We start from the raw sequence: 17,614 nt of genomic DNA, 5'->3' as shown, positions 1-17,614 counted from the left end.
CAAATAAGTAGATTCATTTTTAAAAAAGTCTTTGCCAGAAGAACTGGAGGCGCAGCCCAGGAGAGAAGCCCCGTTGGGCCGGCGCGGAGCAAACAGCCGGACAGAAGGGCGGCCTGGCAGGCGGCTCTCCCGGGGGCTCCCCTCTGCTGGGCCCACTGTCAAGGCCACGAGGCTGTCACAGTCCTCCGGAGGCCTGCTGCCCGGGGTCCAGCGCAGTCCGGGGAAGGACGCTTGTGGGGGGGCATGATGGGAGCGGTCACCTCCAAGCACCTTGACAGCCCTCTGCCGCGGCTGTGGCCCGGGTCGGCTCTGGCGGCAGGGGCGCGGCTGCTGCGCGGCCTGTCCGGTGGGGGCTCCGGGCTGCCTGCTGGGGCGCTGCCTCTCAGGACACCCTCTTCCTTGCCAGGCCTCTGGCCTGTTTAGAAGCCACGGCGGAAGGCATCCCTGTTACATTCTGGACGAGCTTGGGACAGGACTCGGGCCGCGGCGGCGGCCTGCCATGAGGCGCAGAGGGGCCCTCGGGGCGCCCCGGGTCTCCCCCACGCTTTGCCGGTGCGCCCCAGAGCTCTCCGGCCGCCGCGGGTGGGGCTCACACCAGGCCGGGCATCTGCGCCCGCAGGAAGGGCACGGACGCCGCCGCCGGGAAGGCGGCCAGCGGGTAGGCGAGGGCCCCGGAGAAGCCGAGCAGCGGTGGGGGCGGCGCGGGCGCGGCGGGCGCCAGCGGGAAGGGCAGCGGGGCGGCGGGGGGCCCGGGGGCGGCCGCGGCCGGGGGGCTTTCGTGGTACAGCACCGGCACGCGGACCAGGCGCTGCGCGCCCGGCGGGGACAGGCTGGCCGCCTCCAGCTCGGCCGCCAGCTGCCGCTTCCACTTGTTGCGGCGGTTCTGGAACCAGATCTTCACCTGCGTCTCGGTGAGCTGCAGGGAGGCGGCCAGGCCGGCGCGCTCCGCGCTGCTCAGGTAGCGCTTCAGGTCGAAGGTGGACTCGAGCTGGAAGACCTGGCTGCGCGAGAAGACGGTGCGCGTCTTCTTCTTGCGGCCGCCGCCCACGCCGCCGCGCGCCTCGCCCGCCGCCGCCGGGGCCTCCGCCAGCTCCGCCGCTTCCTCCGCGCCGGCCGCCGGGCCGCGCGCCGCCAGCTCCGCCGCCTCTCGCTGCGCCGCTCCCGGCCCGGGGCCCCGCTGCCAGGCGCCCTCCGCGCGGCCCATCTCCTCGCCCGTCTCCGGTGAGTCCCGGTCGCTGGCTGCAGGGGAGAGAGGGGCACACGGTTGGTTCCGGGGCTGATCCCCAGACCCCGTCTCTGCGGCCAGCTGCTCCCCCTGCCCCCAAGAGCTGCCCCAGAGCTGCACGCACGGACGTAGTCCCTGCGCGGGGCCCTGCACCCCGCACCGCTGCCGCGATCTCACCCAGGGATGGAGAAAGGCAGGGCGGGAGGAGGTGAGCTCGAAGACCAGAGCAAGACTCCAGGCCAGCAGGCTGGGCAGTGGGCAGCTCGCTCTCACTCACGACGGCACCCACAGTGCAGCAGGACAGAGGAAGACGGGGGGCGGGGGGGGGACACAAAAATGCAAACAGAAACACAGCAGTGATTCCCGAAACCACTGGCTCCTTCCGCTGAAGCAAGGAAAAGACTCGCAGGCACAACAGGGCTGGAGGAAAGACACCCTTCCGAGGGTGGATGCCGGGAACACAGCACCCGGGCCCACACTCCCCAGCACCCAGGCGACACCAAGCCCCCAGACTCAGAAATAAAGACTTGGAGTGACCCCACCCCGTTCACTCAGAAGCCAGTGCAGAATTCCCGCTTGCACAGAAATACCCCAAGACGAGAAGAAACAAATGCAAACAGCCCCCCAGACTCCAGGTGACACTGGCGGAGGCTCACTCCCTACTTCCTGTACCCCTCACCCAAAAGCCCGCAGAGACATACATGTCCGCTCTCCCCCGAGTTGTGCTCAAAGGGAGCGCCCACAGTTAGGGCTCCGCCAAAACACAGCAGCTGCACCCGCACCCCAAACACCGTGCGTGGTCAAGCCTGGGGGCTCGGGGTTACAGAAGGCCACAGGGGTCCCTGAGCTCAGGCTCCACATTCCGAGCTCCACCCCATGTCCCACAAGGAGGTGCCCCCCGGGGCTGGCAAGGGGTGGTGCCCGGGGCCCAAGGGCTTGTCCAGAAGCCAGGCCGGCTGGGGCGCCTGGGTGGCTTAGTCGGTTAAGCGTCCGACTTTCGCTCAGGTCATGATCTCGCGGTTTGTGGGTTCGAGCCCCGCGTCGGGCTCTGTGCTGACTGCCAGCTCAGAGCCTGGAGCCTGTTTCAGTCTGTGACTCCCTCTGTCTCTGACCCTCCCCTGCTCACGCTGTCTCTCTCTCTCTCCTAGAAATAAATAAAAAACATTTAAAAAAAAAAAGAAGAAGAAGCCAGGCCGGCTGGAAATCGGCAGGGGCCAGCCTGCAGGGTCCGGGCCAGCCCAGGCCACTTAGCCCGTCGCCTGGGCCAGAGCCTCCTGCGCGAAGGCTGGCAGGGGGGCAGTGTAAGGGGCGTGCGGCCCCCGCCAGCCCTGGGAAGACAGTGGTGTGGCGGCAGTGCGAGCGTTCGCGAGGCGTGCAAACACCGGCAGGCTTGTGTGTGTGGCTCGGCTGTACCCCTGTGCTCACAGAGGTGTGCAGGTCCGTGTGCGTCCCTGCCAGACCCCCCCCTCCCCGCGCTGTGAGCTTTCTGGGTGCTGACAAGGAGTCAGGTTCCAGGCTGGCCTCTGCCTCCCCCTGACGCCCCAAGCCCCCAGACTCACAGAGGCTCATGTGCTACCCCAAGACACGCAGCCAGGCCTGCCAGCCCAGGTGGGAAACCGGACCCTAACCCGCATCGCACGAAATAAGGAGCCACGTCCCCCGGAGCTGCCCACCCCCGCCCCGGGGCTGTAGGGGGAGGTGAAACTCTGGGGCAAGGTGGGGGACATGTCTCACCCCGCCACACCTTCTCGGAAACACTCGTGGAAGGACGCTATATTTGGTCACTTGATTTCAGGGAAACCACTGAGACCTGAGCCAGTGTGAGCGACACACTTCCTGGGGATGGGCTCGGGGAGCAGGGTCCCTTTGCGAAAGGGTCTCCCCCACTCCAGAGAGGGGGGTTATCCAGGAGGTGAGAGGGATCTGGCCCACCTAGCCCCCCAGCACACACTAATGGATTTCCGAGCAAGAGCCTGGAAGAGTCCACAGCGGGCTTTACAGTGTGCATATATGTGCGCGGGGGGAGAGGGGGTGCTGGCCAAGCCTGGGGACCAGAACTGGAATTGGAATGACTTCCTAGTGTTCCTCCCAGGGGCCTTCCTCCAAAGGGCAGGTCCCCAAGGGGGCGGCGACCCCGGGGAGAAGGAGCAGGCTCAGGGCAGGGGGGGTGAGCACCTCGGGCGGAGAACCCCTACACCCAGCCTCTGAGCCCTTAGCAGGGAACAAAGGCGGGGGGGGGGGGGGGGGAGGAAGAGAGAGGGGTGGGCCTGGGGGCTTCAGAAGGGGCTCCCTCTTGCCTGGCACAGCTGCGGCCACGGTGCCTGGGAGGGCCCAGGCCCCGTCTGCGGGGCTCCCCAGGGAGATGGGACTGCGGGGGCACAGAGATGTTCCGCGCCCAGCTATCCAGCACCCCCGCCTCCAGTCAGCGGCTCCCTCGATCCAGCCCCCTTCACGGTTCCTGTCCGGCTCTACTTTGTTTTCTTTTTTTCGCCGCCGCGACCCGCCCCGGCCTTCTCGCCGTCACCGGGGGGGTTCTCTTTTCCCGTCTCCCCTCTCCCCACGCCCCCCTCCTTCTTCCTCCATCCTTCCCTCTTCACCCGCCCTCTCTCGGCTTGCTTTCTGCCTCGTTCTCCATCGTTCTTCCAGCGCCTGGCGTCCCCGGGCCCCAGACTCCTCTCCGCAGGCTCACCAGCCTCCCTGGGACCCGCAGAGCCTCCTTCCCGCATGGGGACCCTGTCCCAGGGAGTGGGCCCCCAGGCCCGCCCAACCGGGGCTCCCCAGGACCCCGACCCCGCGGCACACGAGGAGGGTGGCCCAGAAAGGCCTCCAACGAACCCCAAGTCCCCGAGCACACCGCCCGGCCCCCCACCCCTCCGGCGCCCTCACTCACTGTCGGGACTGAGGCCGCCTCCGTAGCCGCCGTGCGCCCGCGGGTACCAGCGCGTCGCGCCGCCGCAGCCCAGCGCGAAGGGCGGCCCGGGCCCGGGGGGCGGCCGCGGCCCGAGGCCCAGCGCGCCCGGCCCGAGCAGCGCCCGCGCCCGCGCCTCCCCGCCGGGCCCCGCGCCCGCGCGCAGCTGCCGCCGCCGCTGCAGCCGCCGCCGCCGCGCCTGCTCCGCGTCCGCGTCCTCCGGGTCGCCGTCGTCGTCGTCCTCGTCCTCGCGGCCGCCCGCACCCTGGGCCGCGCGCCGGGCGCCCTTGGCCTCGGCCGCCAGCAGGTTCTCGATGAGGAAGGAGGAGGCGCGGGCCGGCGTGGCGCGCCCGGGCTCCGTCAGCTCGTCCGGCATCGCTGCCGCGGGCCCGGCGTCGGGCTCCGCCGGGCTCCTCGGGGTCCCGGGCCGCGCGGGGGACACAGGCGCGCGCGGCTCCCCGGCGCACGCGCGGGCCGGGCCGTGCAGCCGCCGCCGGGCGCGCTGGCGTCGGGCCCCGCCGGGCGGGCGGCGGCCTCGGCGCGGGGCTGGGCTGGGCCGGGAGCGGGTGCGCGCCGACAGCCGGCCGGGCAGCCGCCTCGCTCGCCTTTCACGTCGCCGCTCTGGTCGCCGCCCGGGCCGGCCCCGCTGGGGGCGGGGAGGGGCGGGGAGGGGCCAGCGGGGGCGGGGCGGAGGCGCGGCCCGGGGACGCCGCCGGGGGGCCCCGAGCGCGACCGTGGCGCGGAGACGCCGCCGGCGTGGGGGGTGGGGACCGGGCGCGCAGGAGGCCGCGCGGCCGAGGCGGGAGCGGCGGGGGCCCCGGCCCGGGGTCGCGGCCGGGCGAGCCCCGCGTGATCCGCTCCCCGCGCCCGCGCCCGCGCCGCCCGGCGCCGGGGGAGGGAGGAGGGGGCGTGGCCTCGGCCGGCGGCCGCCCATTGGCGGCGGGGCCCCGAAGAGAGCCGGGCTGGCCAATCAGCGCCCGGCCAGGGCCGCAATTGCCTCGCGGCGGGGCGAGCGCCGGACCGGGCGCGAGTAGCCGCGCGCGCGCTCGCGAGTGTGGTATGTGCGTGTGTGCACGTGTGTGAGCGCGCGAGCGGGGCGTGAAGACCCCGCGACTTGCGAGACACCGCAAGACGCTGGGCCTCGGCCGTTTTGTAAGAGCCCGGTGTCGGGGCTGCAAGGCTGTGGCCGAGTTCAGTGCTTCCACGTAATAAAGTGTGCTTCGGTGCCGAGGGGAGTGCGTTCACGGCCCGGCCTCGGAGCCGAGGGAGGTGCTCGCCGCACCCCCGCCTGCGGCCCGGTCCGCCGCGCGCCGGGGGCCCCCTCCCGGGAGGCTCGGGCCGCGGGCGGGGGGCGGCGGGAGCCCCTGCCCCTGGTCGCCCCGGTCTGCGGGGCAGGCCCCAGCCTCCCTGAGCCTCCGTTCCTGGACTCCGAACCCGTGGGGAGTCTCCTCCCATCGCTGCAGCCGGGAGCGCGGTGGCAGAAAAGCGCCTCCTGGCCCACGCCGCCGCCCCCGGAGCCGTGTCCGCAGGTGACGGCCGAGTCACCGGGTCACAGCGCGGTCGCGCGGGTGGGGCTGGCTTCCCCGGACGCGGGTTATCTCGGAGAGATACGTCCTGCCTCCCAGTGCCAGCTGGGGCCCCTGTCCAGCCGCGCCGCCCGGCTCTCCGCGTTTCAGCTCAGCCACAGCGGCCGGGAGCGTCAACCCCATTTTCCAGAGGGGAAAACAGAGGCGAGGCGAGGAGAGAGTACATCGTAGGGTAAGTGGCTCTGGCAGGCCCGAATTCCGGTATTCTGGGCCCAGAGTCGGATGGGGGAGCAGAGTGGCGAGGCCTCGGAGCCGGCGGGATTCTGCCGGCCGGCAGCCGCGGAGGCTAGACGCTGCGCATCCGAGACCCAAGGGGCTGAGCCAAGGAAAGAACTGGTAAGCTCAGTCCTTTGGGAAGATCAGTGCCAGCCGGGGCTAACCACATCACCAAATCAGAGCGCCCTCCTGAGAGTCAGGGAAACTGAGGCCAGAGAGGTACCTGGATAAAAAGACAATGGCTCCGGGGACCAAGGGGCCTTCTAACCCCCTACGTTAGAGGTTGTCCTGGGCCCACCTTCAGCGCATTTCTTGAACCTCCAGCCTGAGGGGCCAGTGCTGCCACTGCCCTGGGGACTTTCTCCGGAATCTGGACTTTTGTTCTCTCTGCTCTCCAGGCGCGTGGCCCGGGGCGGGGGCGCCTCACCTCGCAGCCTCTTTCTTCTCTTGTGAGGCTCTGGGACTTAGCACCCTGTGGCGGCAGGCTGTGGGGAGGGAGGCTGGGTGCGCCCAGGCCAGGGCGGCCTCACTGACTGCCGCGCCGGGTCTGGACCGAGGATCAAGAGCAGAGGAGCCTCCTCGCCCGTGTCCCCCGCACCGGCCTTGTGGGGAGTGCAGGGGGCGCTTCCCCCCTGAGGGCACCGGGCAGCGCCGCCGCTGGGTCCCTGTGCTGCTGGCCCAAGACGTTCACGACGACTGTGCCGGCGGAGCCCCAGGGCGCGGGCAGTGTAGAGCCGGCAGAGGGTCGCCGCTGGGCCGCGGGTCGGTTCCGGAGGGGAGAGGTCGCCGAGCATGCTGGCCCAGGCCTCCCGCCTCTGTGCACAGAGCTGCTCCGGAGCCAGAGGACAGCCTGGGTCGAGGCGGGAGGAGAGGCCGGTTCTGAGACAGGACTGTCCGCAGAGGTGGGGACCCGGGATCACCCCACCGAGGCTTTGCGCGTCCAGACCTGCGGGCAGCTCTGGGGGCTGGTGGGTCTCAAGCCCGGGACAGTCTCCGGCCCTCCGTCCGGGCACTGAGTGGACACGCGCGGCCTTCGCGGCCCGGAGCCCAGGTCCTAGTGCTCAGAGGGCCAGAGCTCACGTTTCCGGTCACCTGTGGGCACTGGGTGGAGAGACTCCTGGTGCAGGAAAGTAGAGCCTGTGTGAGTCTCCATCTCTGTGAGGCACCCCCGCAGCCACCCCCGCATTCCTTCTCTGTCCGTTCTCGTCGTCCTTCCTTACCCCCTCCGAGCGGCCCCTCCCCTGTTCAGTGGGATGTCGGGGGAATCCCAGCGAAAGGCCCTAGAGGTCTTCTCAGCGGACAGTGAGCGGGGCCTGTGCCCTGGCACCTGCGTCCCGGGCACCCAGCTCAGAGCTGGTAGCCAAAGGTGCCCTGCAAGGCCGAGATGTGGTCGTGGGAATAATCCCAGAAGCTTCCATCGGCAAACTGCAGCAAGCCTCCGTCTGTTTTGTTTGGTCTTGATAAGCTGGGGGTTTTTTTGGAATCATTTTAGGGAATGTCCACTGTAAAAAAATTTTTTTAATGTTTATTTATATTTGAGAGAGAGAGACAGAATGAGAGTAGAGGAGGGGCAGAGAGAGAGAGGGAGACCCAGAATCCGAAGCAGGCGCCAGGCTCCGAGCTGTCAGCACAGAGCCCGAAGCAGGGTCAGACTCAGGAACTGCGAGATCACGACTTGAGCCCAAGCCCAATGCCCAAACGACTGAGCCACCCCGGCGCCCCAGGAATGTCCACTTTTAAATTCACATTTCTCTCAGTTTTGCTTCTGCCCTCTCTAACCCCAATCCTATTTGGCCTTAGCTCACCCTCATGCTGTCCCCACCCCGTGCCTGTGTGTATTTTCCCTCCTGAAAGTATAAGTTTGAGGTCCGTGCTGGTCCGTGTAACCCTAGTTTGTAAATCGCTGTGTAGGAACCTGGCAGCCGTATATCCCTTGTCCTGTTACTACAGCTGCGTCACACACTTCCCCCAACGTAGTGATGTACAGCAACCCTTTGTCAGTACGCTCACTGGGTCTGTGGGCTGGAGATGCCTTATGACCTTGGGGCCTGGCGGGGACACTTGAAAGACTTGAAGGGACGCATCTGAAGCCCAGTGGCTCATTTATCCAGGGCTGAGGCTGGTGCCAGTCCCAGGAGCCCTACATGGGTCCCCTCCGTGTGACCTGGCGTCCACACCACTTGGGTTCCCAGAACCAATGTGGAAGGGTTGGGGGTGAGGGAGAGGGGTGCAGTGTGGGGGAGGAGAGGGAGGGAGAGGGGTGTGGGAAGGGGGAGTTAGGGGGAGAGGGGAGAAGGAGGGAGGGGTATAGGGGAAGGAGAACGGTGGGGGGAAGGGGAAGGGCCAGAAGGAGGGAAGGGGTGTGGGGGAGAGGGAGAGGGGTGTGGGAGGGGGGAGGGAGGGATAGAGGGGAGAAGGAGAGAGAGGGATGCAGGGGAGGGAGAGGGATGTGGGGTGGAGAGAGGGGGAGAGAGGAAGAAGGGGGGTGAGAGGTTCAGAGAAGGGAGAGGGGAGTGGGGGGAGGGCAGGTGGGAGGGGGCACAGGGGAGGGAGAGGGGTGTGGGGGGAGGGGGGAGAGAGGGAGAGGGCTGCAGAGCCTGCCCTGGGAACTCGAGCACTGCCCCTCTCTGCCCTGTGGACGGCAGCTCACCTCCCATCAGGGCTCAAGGGGAAGGGTCTTGGACCCCCTCTCTCAGTCAGGGGACCCTCAGATCCCGGGATGAGGTCCTTCGGGAAAAGACACGCGTGGCAGGGATAGCTGCCTGCCCCATGGGGGGCTTGCGGGCTGCCCCCCTGCCTTCGTGCATCTCACTGGGGTGAGGGGACCTGCCTGCCCTCCGAGAGTGGTGTGGGGCGCGTGCCCGGGGACGGCACTCCTGGTGACGGTCTGTATGGATGCCCATCACTCGCACTGGGCCGTGAGGGGAAGGGGGACCTGCTGCTGGGGAGGGGAGCAGTTGGGAGCCCTGCGGGGAGAGCTAGAGAATAGGTTCTTAGTTTGCAAAGCAACGGGGAGCCATTTGCAGGTTGGGTAACCAGGGAGGTGGGGCAGAGCTAAAGCGGAGCCACAGCGGGAACCTGGAAGAGGCGGCTCACGCGGGGTGGATGAGAGATGCCCAAGCGCGAAGGAGGGCCCGAGTGAGGGCAGTGGCCGCGCCAGGGACCCGTCTCCAGGGGCCGGAGCCGGGCCGCGGGCAGAGCCCCGGTGCCTCCTTACTGGCTTGTCAGATGGTTGGCCCCCACGCCACAGCCAGCGTGAAGTCGTCGCGCTGCCCAGATGTGCCATCAGACACTGAGCTCAGCTGCTGAGCCCTCCGTGCTCATCGGCCAGTCCCTGCCCCCCAGACGCCCCGGCAGGAAAGGGCCGCTCCCCAAGAGGGGCCACGGGGAGGGGGGTGGAGATGGCGGTGCAGGCGAGTCTTCGGTGTATATTAAAAATGCTTGTTTTCAAAAAGAGCCAATGTCTGAAAATTATTTGGGCCTTTAAGGGTCTGTAGCCACATCCCTCCCTGGGAAAGTGCCCCTTTAAACACTGCAAAGAGGAGGCTAATTTTCATAACGCGTTAAGTGGATGGTTCGCAGAGAGAGCGGGAGAAGGAGGAGCAGGGTGGGAGGGAGGGGGAGGACGGAGAGGAGGAGGGGGAGGGGGAGGGGCGGGGGGGAGGAACATGGCGGCCTGGGCACTGGAGCCCGTGGAGTGGAGCCCTGCGCCCAAAGCCTGGGCCACTCCGCCCCCCAGCTAGCCCTGAAGACACCCCCTCCATGGAATCGCCCCGGAAGGGGAGGGGCCCAGCCCTTCCCACTTGCAGCCCCTGCGGGAGGGGGCAGGTGAAGAGATGTGCCAACCTGTCCCCTTGGCAGGGTCAGCACCCCTCACAAAGCCACCCTGGGAATGGGGCGCCAGCCGTGCGGAGAAGACCCCTCCACCTCCAACCGTCAAGGCCTTTGCAGGGAGTGCCTGGCCCGGGCCCCCTTCTGCTCACCCCTACCCCAGCCTTGGTGGGTGTCCTGTCCTGTCCCCCCCGGGGTGAGCGGCCCCCTGGTCCCCGTGCCTCCCCCCTCCCCAGAGAAGATGCACGCAAGCCCCGGACCTTGCCAAGAACTCTCACTCACGAGGGGGTATATTTTCTCTCCGACATTTTATTTTGAAAACTTTCAAACATGCAAAAGTTGAAAGAATCGGCCAGAGAACACCTCAATGCCTACCATCTAGATCCTTCCATCAGCGCGTTGCTTTTCCACATCTGCCCATCTCTGTCCCTCCATCTATCGCCTGGTTGTTTTTTTCTCAGCATCTTTCACGGCAATGTGAGAATTGGGGTCCCAGCCCTGCGGAGGACCCGCCTTGGGGCCCAGTGGGCAGCACTGTCTCGTCTGGAAACGCGCATAAGAGGCTCCCCTGGACGGGGACTGGGACACACTGTCTGCAAGCCTCCCGCTGGGTCCCCAGAACACACTCCTTGGGTGGACGATCTCAGGACTGTTCTGAAGCGTGAAGATAGAATCTTCCGCTCTGTTCGCAGTCCCGCCTGGCCGGATGCTGCCATTTCCTGCCTCAGTGAAGACCTGCGGCGCTGTGGTCTCTAAGGCTTGGGGCGCGGACACGTCTGGGTCGGGTACGAAGAGCACCTCGAGGGGACGCTGGACTCAGTTTCCACAATGGGGCCGAGCTGTGCTCAGAGTTATCCGAACCACGGGGGACCCTCAGACAGCTGGCACTGCCTGTGACCTTGATTGGAAGTGACTTGCAGAAATGCGGCTGGGACAAAGGGTGGTGACCACAGTGTGGGGAAACTCTTCCCAGCAGCTGGAGGGAAGTTTCTGGAAGCCTCAGCCAGCCAGCGCCAGTATGGGAACCCCACAGTCTGGCCCGGCTTGCCCCTTTTTGTCCTGGAGTGGATGGGGTGCAGGCCGTGTTCGTGCCCGGCCCCGTGCAGGGTGCCAGCTGGAGCCTCTTCCCAGGAAAGTCCCCTTACATGGCTCGGCTCGGTGTCCCCGCTGCAGGGTCGCACACCCGGGGGGGGCAGCCCTCACCCCCCCTGCACAAGGAGTGAGTCCCACACCCAGCGGATTCCGCGAGCACTTGGAGCCCCCGCGATGGCCAGGCCCCATCTGGGGCTTCGCACGTGTGACCTCACCACGCTCACCTCCCCCGCAGAAAGACGGAGGGGAGGGTGGCGGACAACGTGGAGGTCGCTCGCTGCCACAGGACGTGTCGTGCAGCGGGGGAGAGAAGGAGGTGCTCCTGATGCGGGACCCCGCTCCCCGGAATAGGCCGGGGGAAGGGAGCAAGCCAGGGCACAGCGCGCGTGTACGTGGGGGAGGGGCAGATACCAGTAGGTCCACGTACACACACACGCCCTGTGTCTGCTTCTGTGATGGGCTCAGCTGCGTCCCCCCGAAATCCCTGTGTTGAAGCCCTAACCCCCAGCGCCTCAGAATGTGACCGATTTGGGGACAGAGTCCTGGTGGATGTAATTAGTTAAGACAGCTCACACTCTGACCCTGGCATCCTTCTAGAAGGAGCTCTCTGAAGAGGCAGACGCACGGGGACAGTGGGGACAGCACCGGGGGGACTGGAACTCACGCCCACACCCCACCTGGAGCCTTCGGGGGAGCGCGGCCGGGGCCCCCCCATCTTGGACTCGCGGCCTCCAGAGCTGCGAGACCAGGGCTGTCTGCCCCGAGCCCCGGCGTGTGGCACTGAGCTCCCACAGCCCCCGCCTGAGTGCCGCCTTGCTGTTCCTGGGAAGGGACACGCGGGGTGACGCTCCCTCCCGGAGACGAGGCAGGACAGCGTCTGGCTGTCACACGGCTTGCACCTTGGTGCAATTTGGGGTGTGGACCAGGTGTGAGCGCTACTGAATTTTTAAAAAAGAAACGGAGAAAGAAGTCCCCAAAATGATTCCCTGGGAGGGAAGAATGGCGAGGGTCATCTGGCAGGGCCACCCAGCCAAGTCCAGCCTGCAGGGGTGGGGGGAGGAGGTTGGGGACCCTGCGGGGGGGGCTGCCACAGTCAGGACGATCTGGGCACGGAGCCCTAGACCAAGGAGCAAGGACCGAGGGAGCCCCCCACCGAGGCCAGCCCCCCGGGCCACACTGATGGGGGCGTCCCGAGGGCACCCCCGGCGCAGATGAGGCGCCTGCCCAACGCCCCAGGCCCTTCAGGCCTCTGCCTTCACCCCAATCTCTTATTCACCACAAAAGATCTTCTCTGTTATATAAATAATACATGCTCACACAGAGAACTCGAAAATGGGAAAAATACGTGATGACGTAAAGGAGATAATCCAGGCCATCTGGGACCCCGCCGCCCCCACCCCCGGCCAGCGCTCTGTGCCTCCCGCTCCCCCCCAGGCCGACATAGGCCGCGTCCCACGCTCACCCCAGCCACGCCCCCCATGCACACCCACACCACACCTCCCCGCGGGCACACTCACCCCGCACGCCCCTCACACACATCCCTCCATACACAGAGGCACACCCCATACCCCTCATACACCCACATCCCATACATACCTGCACACCCACACATCCAACCCCCGTACACATCCCCCCACAACCCCCCACACACCTACACACTCACCCTGTTCCCCTCACGCACCCACACTCCATGCACATCCCCAGGGACACACACTCATACCCACTCGCATACTGGTACACGTGTAACCTACAAACACATACGACACGCATGCACACCCACTCTCACCCCCATCCACCCCCACACTCACCAACCCCTGCCCACACCCCTGCTCACACCCCTACCCCACACCCCTGCTCACACCCCTACCCCACACCCCTACCACACACCCACCACACCCCTACCCTCACCCCTGCCCACAAACCTACCCACACCCCTACCACACCCCTACCCACATCCCTACCAACACCTCACCCCTGCCCACAAACCTACCCACACCCCTGCCCACACCTCTACCCCCCACCCCTGTTCACACCCCTACCCCATCCCTACCCACACCCCTGCGCACACCCCTACCCACACCCCTGCGCACACCCCTACCCATACTTCTGTGCACACCCCTGCCCACAACCCTACCCACACCCCTGCCCACACTTCTACCCCTCACCCCTGTTCACACCCCTACCCCATCCCTACCCACACCCCTGCGCACACCCCTACCCACACCCCTGCGCACACCCCTACCCATACTTCTGTGCACACCCCTGCCCACAACCCTACCCACACCCCTGCCCACACTTCTACCCCTCACCCCTGTTCACACCCCTACCCCATCCCTACCCACACCCCTGCGCACACCCCTACCCACACCCCTGCGCACACCCCTACCCATACTTCTGTGCACACCCCTGCCCACAACCCTACCCACACCCCTGCCCACACCTCTACCCCCCACCCCTGTTCACACCCCTACCCCATCCCTACCCACACCCCTGCGCACACCCCTACCCACACCCCTGCGCACACCCCTACCCATACTTCTGTGCACACCCCTGCCCACAACCCTACCCACACCCATTTGCACACCTCTCCCCACACACCAGCACGCCCCTCCACACCCCCACACGCCCACCCTCACAGCATGACCCCACCCCGGCATCCACACATCTATCCCTTGTGCACACAGGCAGATGCCCTGTACGTGCCCCTTGCACACTTACACAGCCTTAGACCCATGTGCATTCTGCCATGGACGCCGTTAGTGTCCACCCACCCCCCACCTCGCGCCCCTGTAAACCCACAGTGCCCACCTGGGTACACCCTCCCCCACTGCCCTAAACTCATTCAGTCTAACATAGACCTTCACAGACAGCACCAAGGCGACGTCACAAGCTGCGCGCAGGCTCCACTCCTCCACGAACTCCCGCCACGTGGCTCGGATCAGCATTCATCTCCGTGGCTGGCGGGCCACACTTCCCCCATCTCCCTTTCCAAGGCACCGTGTCGGGGCCCTGGTGACCCCACAGAACGCTGGGTTTGTGTCCCTCACAAGGGAGCGTGTCCTTGTCCCTTTAGGTGCGGCTCCTTGCGTTTCTAGGAGACAGAGCCCAGCAGTAGGACTGAGGGGCCCAGTAGCGCGTGCGTGTGTCACTGACACACTTTTCCACACTGCTTTTCCCGTCGGCTGCCACGCTTCACCCCTGCGCTGGCACTGAATGGGGCACCTCTCCTCCACACCCCTGCTGCCAGGCAGTGTACCTCCCTTTTAATTTTATTTTGCCAGACTGAAGAGTGTACAGCGGACCTAAGTTAAGGGACCGCCTCCGTCCCCTTGGCTTCATCGCCCCCGCCCGGCCCCATTGTGGGTGGACAGGCAGTTTAGAACCGGAAATGGAGCACTGTATTTGGAGTCCAGAGAGCACAAGCTGGTGTGCATTAATGAGATCCCAGCCTCTCCTCCCCCTCCTGTCCCTCTGAGCACCAACCGCAGCCTCACACTCACCCCGCCCCCTCGGGTCTCAATCAGTGACCACGCACCCCCCCCCCCCAGCCTCCTCACCCCTGACCCAAGGCTCAGAGCCCAGTGGGGAGAGGCTGTCAGCACTCTGCTGCTCCGACCCACTGAGCCTTTCCAGCAAGTCCCGGAGGAGATGAGATACTTGCTGGACGGAGGGGTGAATTTAACATGGCATCTCCGCCCGTCCCATCTGTCATCATCTGCCCACCAGCTTGGGCTTCTCCAGAGCCGCATGCCTGGCTGGGGCTCGCAGGCTTGGCAGGGGTGGGGGGAAGACCCTGCAGACGCCAGCCCAGCGCCTGCCCCCAAGATGCTCTCCCTGCCCCCCCCAGCTCCCCGCCCTGGGGAGAGCCCTCCCACCAGCATTCCTGTGGGGGCCCCAGGCCCCAGGCAAGACTGAGGGGCCCCCAGACCCAAAGCACCCTTCTGCTGGGCCCCCTGCAGCCATGGCCTGGGCTCCGGGCCTGTCCAGGACACAGAGTGTGCTGTGGAGCCCCGGGAACCCAGCTGGGGACGCCCGGCCCTGGCCACGCTCCCAAGTCACAAACTGGACAGCTTAAAGCAACAGAAGTGTATCAGAGATCTGGGGGGGGGGGGCGCAGAAGTCTGACATCAGGGTCACTGGGCTGACATCAAGGGTCCACACAGTCGTGCTCCTCTGGGGCTCCGAGCCTGGTGGGCTTGTGGCCGCCCTGCCCCACCTCTGCCTCTGTCTTACGTGTGTGTGTGTGTGTGTGTGTGTGTGTGATCTCTGTCTCCCATTTTTAGCACCCATGTAACTGTGTTTAAGGCCCACCTGGGTAATTGTGGGTAATCTCAATGTCCTTAACTAATCTCATCTACAAAGACCCTTTTCCCACCCAAGGGCACATCTGTATGTTTTCGGGGATCAGGATGTGCTGTCTCCGGGGGAACATTCTTCAGCCCAGGACACCACCTACATCCTCATCAGCCTCCAGCGCAGCAGCCTGGCCCCGGCTCCCTCCACACGTACCCGTATACCTGCCGTTTGCTCTTTTGGCCTGGGTGACGCAAGCCCAGTGGCCACAGAAAGCTGACTTTAAGCCACACTTGGAAATCGTCCTGGAAAATTAATTCAGAGGGAGGGTCCCACACAATGGCTCCATGTAGGATCTTCCTAACAGGGGTCATCCACCTGCTGCTTGCACACCTCTCCCAACGGGGAGCTCACTACCACACAAGATCGCTCGCCACATCTTCTGTGCCTGCCATCCTCTTTACTCACACTCGAGAGGACGCGCGGAAAGATTGGGCCTCTGAGGCCAGTTGTGCAAGAGGCCAGCTCATGTGAGAAACGGTCTGTGAGAGCCCAGTCACCACGAGACAGAGGCGAGCTCCAGGCTGCTGCACAGCCTCAGAGGAGAGCTACGCCTGACAGAGTTTTGTGCTCTGGGCCCAGGGACCCGCCCCCTTCCTTGATGAGACCCCCGATTTCAGTGCCTCAGACAAGTCACGCTCCAGCCGTGTGTGTGCTCGGGGTGGTCTCGCCCATGCACATGGCTTCCTCTGCCCGCCGGTGCCCGGGGCTCCCTGCCTGGGGGGACCCCACCAGAGGCTGGCCAGGGTCTGGGTGGGCACAGCTGTGTGGACTGGGCAGGGATGGGCAGGGAGGGGGCGCCTGTCAAATCTGACGTGCTGGTCACCCGACTTCACACAACACACAGCTGTACCATCGGGGACTGTCCGGTGATGGCAGCGCCTTCGTGCCTGCGGGGGCGGCTATAAGCCTCGCGGCCTGGGGTCTGGTCCTGCCTGCGCCCCTGGGATAGAAGCCTCTGTCCCTGTGTGTCCTTCACGCTGACCGCAAGCCAGAGGCTGCCCCTCCCCCGCCATGCTGTCCCCTGCGCCCTCACCCCAAGGCCGAGCCCCCAGGGTGTGGTCCTGCGTCCTGGCCGGGTCTCTAACCTCACCCAGTGCCCGCAGCCCACATGGGCCTCTGCGCTTAGCATCCTTCGTGACTGGTGAGGTTTCCAGCTTATGCAGAGCCCCCCAAAAGGAATCGTTTGGCGGGGGTCACGAGGTGGGAGGCTGTGCCCAGTCCCCGCAGCAGGCGGAAAGCAGCGACAGAGCGTGCAAGGTGGGGCCGGGCTCTGAGCCCACAGTGCCCCCAGCGGCTCAGGCTGCAGAGGCAGCAAGAGCAGCCGGATCCGAATCACCTTACATCACGTTCTCGGGGCCAGGGGAGGGTGTGCTCAAACAAAACAGCTTCTTGGACCCGAGTCTATAAATAAACCAGATTTTGCTGGAATTCTGCTTCTTTAAATGGCTGCACAGAGGAGGTATCCACCGAAGGCTAATTTATTCTGAAAGCTTAAAAAGCAGAAGCCACGCAGGGGCTGGAGGAGCGGGTCCCGTCCCAACAGCTCCACCATGAGGGCATGTCCGGAACTGGCTCGAAGGAACACCCTTCTGTGCGGAGAGGTGCAAGCAGGCGCTTTCCCCCTTAAGACTGCCCGGCACCCCCACACCCCACACCATCTCTCCGACAAACACGGTGCCTTAAAGTCTCTGGTGCGGGGGCTACTGTGGGGCAGAACTGAAGTGAGGCTCTTCCCCATCTTCCAAAATGCTTGTCGGAATTCTGCCCCCAGGGGGGACCTAAGCCTGGCAGCCAGCCTGGCTCACGAGGGCAGTGGTCCCTAGGGCTCATTCAGTCCCCAGCCAGGACCTGTCATGCCACGGACCGTGGACTCAGGCTTGGAGTAATCGGCCACTTCATCCATCCACTCCATCATTTGTTCAGCAACTACCCAGCGATGCAGTGGGGCCTCGGGGCCTCGCGCTGCTCACAGGAAGGAGCCCGGCCAGAGTCAGGTCCAGCCTCGTCCACCAGGGAAGACGGGCGGACAGCTGGACACTCTCCGTGGTCTACTGCACCCGAACGGCGCTCCACGGGGAAGCGAGGGATGCGGGAGGGGTCCCGAGGCCCCCGTGCCCTTCTCGCCCATGCTCTGTGATCCCGCCTAGCCAGGGAAGAACAGGGTTCCCGCAGACCCAGAATCCATCAAGGACGATGTCACTGCCGCGTGAGGCCCGAGTTCAAGGCCAGCAGCCCCAGAGTCCAGGGGAAGCCCACTGTTTTGTTGGTTAGCGGAGGAGGCCGGTGGCGCCAAGGCGGGGGTGGGGGTGGGGAGTGCCACGTTGCGGTGGAAATCTGCTCACTGCGTGTGCTCTTCCTAAGACAAAAAGCAAGGTGGAGGGCAGAGAGCTAGAATGGTTT

General features: G+C 65.7%; 1 protein-coding gene across 1 annotated transcript; it reads right to left on the bottom strand.

Moving 5' to 3' along the window:
- Window positions 1-589: 589 nt before the first annotated feature.
- On the bottom strand, window positions 590-4,509 carry HMX1 (H6 family homeobox 1). Its single transcript, XM_039232104.1, has 2 exons — window positions 4,116-4,509; window positions 590-1,239 (listed from the first exon to the last, which is right to left on the bottom strand). Exons 1-2 carry the CDS (start codon window positions 4,507-4,509, stop codon window positions 590-592), a joined length of 1,044 nt encoding a protein of 347 aa, XP_039088035.1.
- Between the last annotated feature and the right edge of the window lie 13,105 nt (window positions 4,510-17,614).

The sequence above is a fragment of the Hyaena hyaena genome, unplaced genomic scaffold (genome assembly GCF_003009895.1).
Source record: "Hyaena hyaena isolate Hyena2069 unplaced genomic scaffold, ASM300989v1 scaffold_63, whole genome shotgun sequence".
NCBI classification, from domain to species: domain Eukaryota; kingdom Metazoa; phylum Chordata; class Mammalia; order Carnivora; family Hyaenidae; genus Hyaena; species Hyaena hyaena.
Note: the sequence above shows the minus strand (reverse complement) of the source record. Positions and strands in the feature narration are given on the sequence as shown.

Coding starts and splice junctions, on each gene's coding strand:
- HMX1 (XM_039232104.1), bottom strand. CDS start 4,509: ATGCCGGACGAGCTGACGGAGCCCGGGCGCGCCACGCCGGCCCGCGCC. Junction 1,240..4,115: donor AGGCGGCCTCAGTCCCGACA/GTGAGTGAGGGC, acceptor TCTCCCCTGCAG/CCAGCGACCGGGACTCACCG.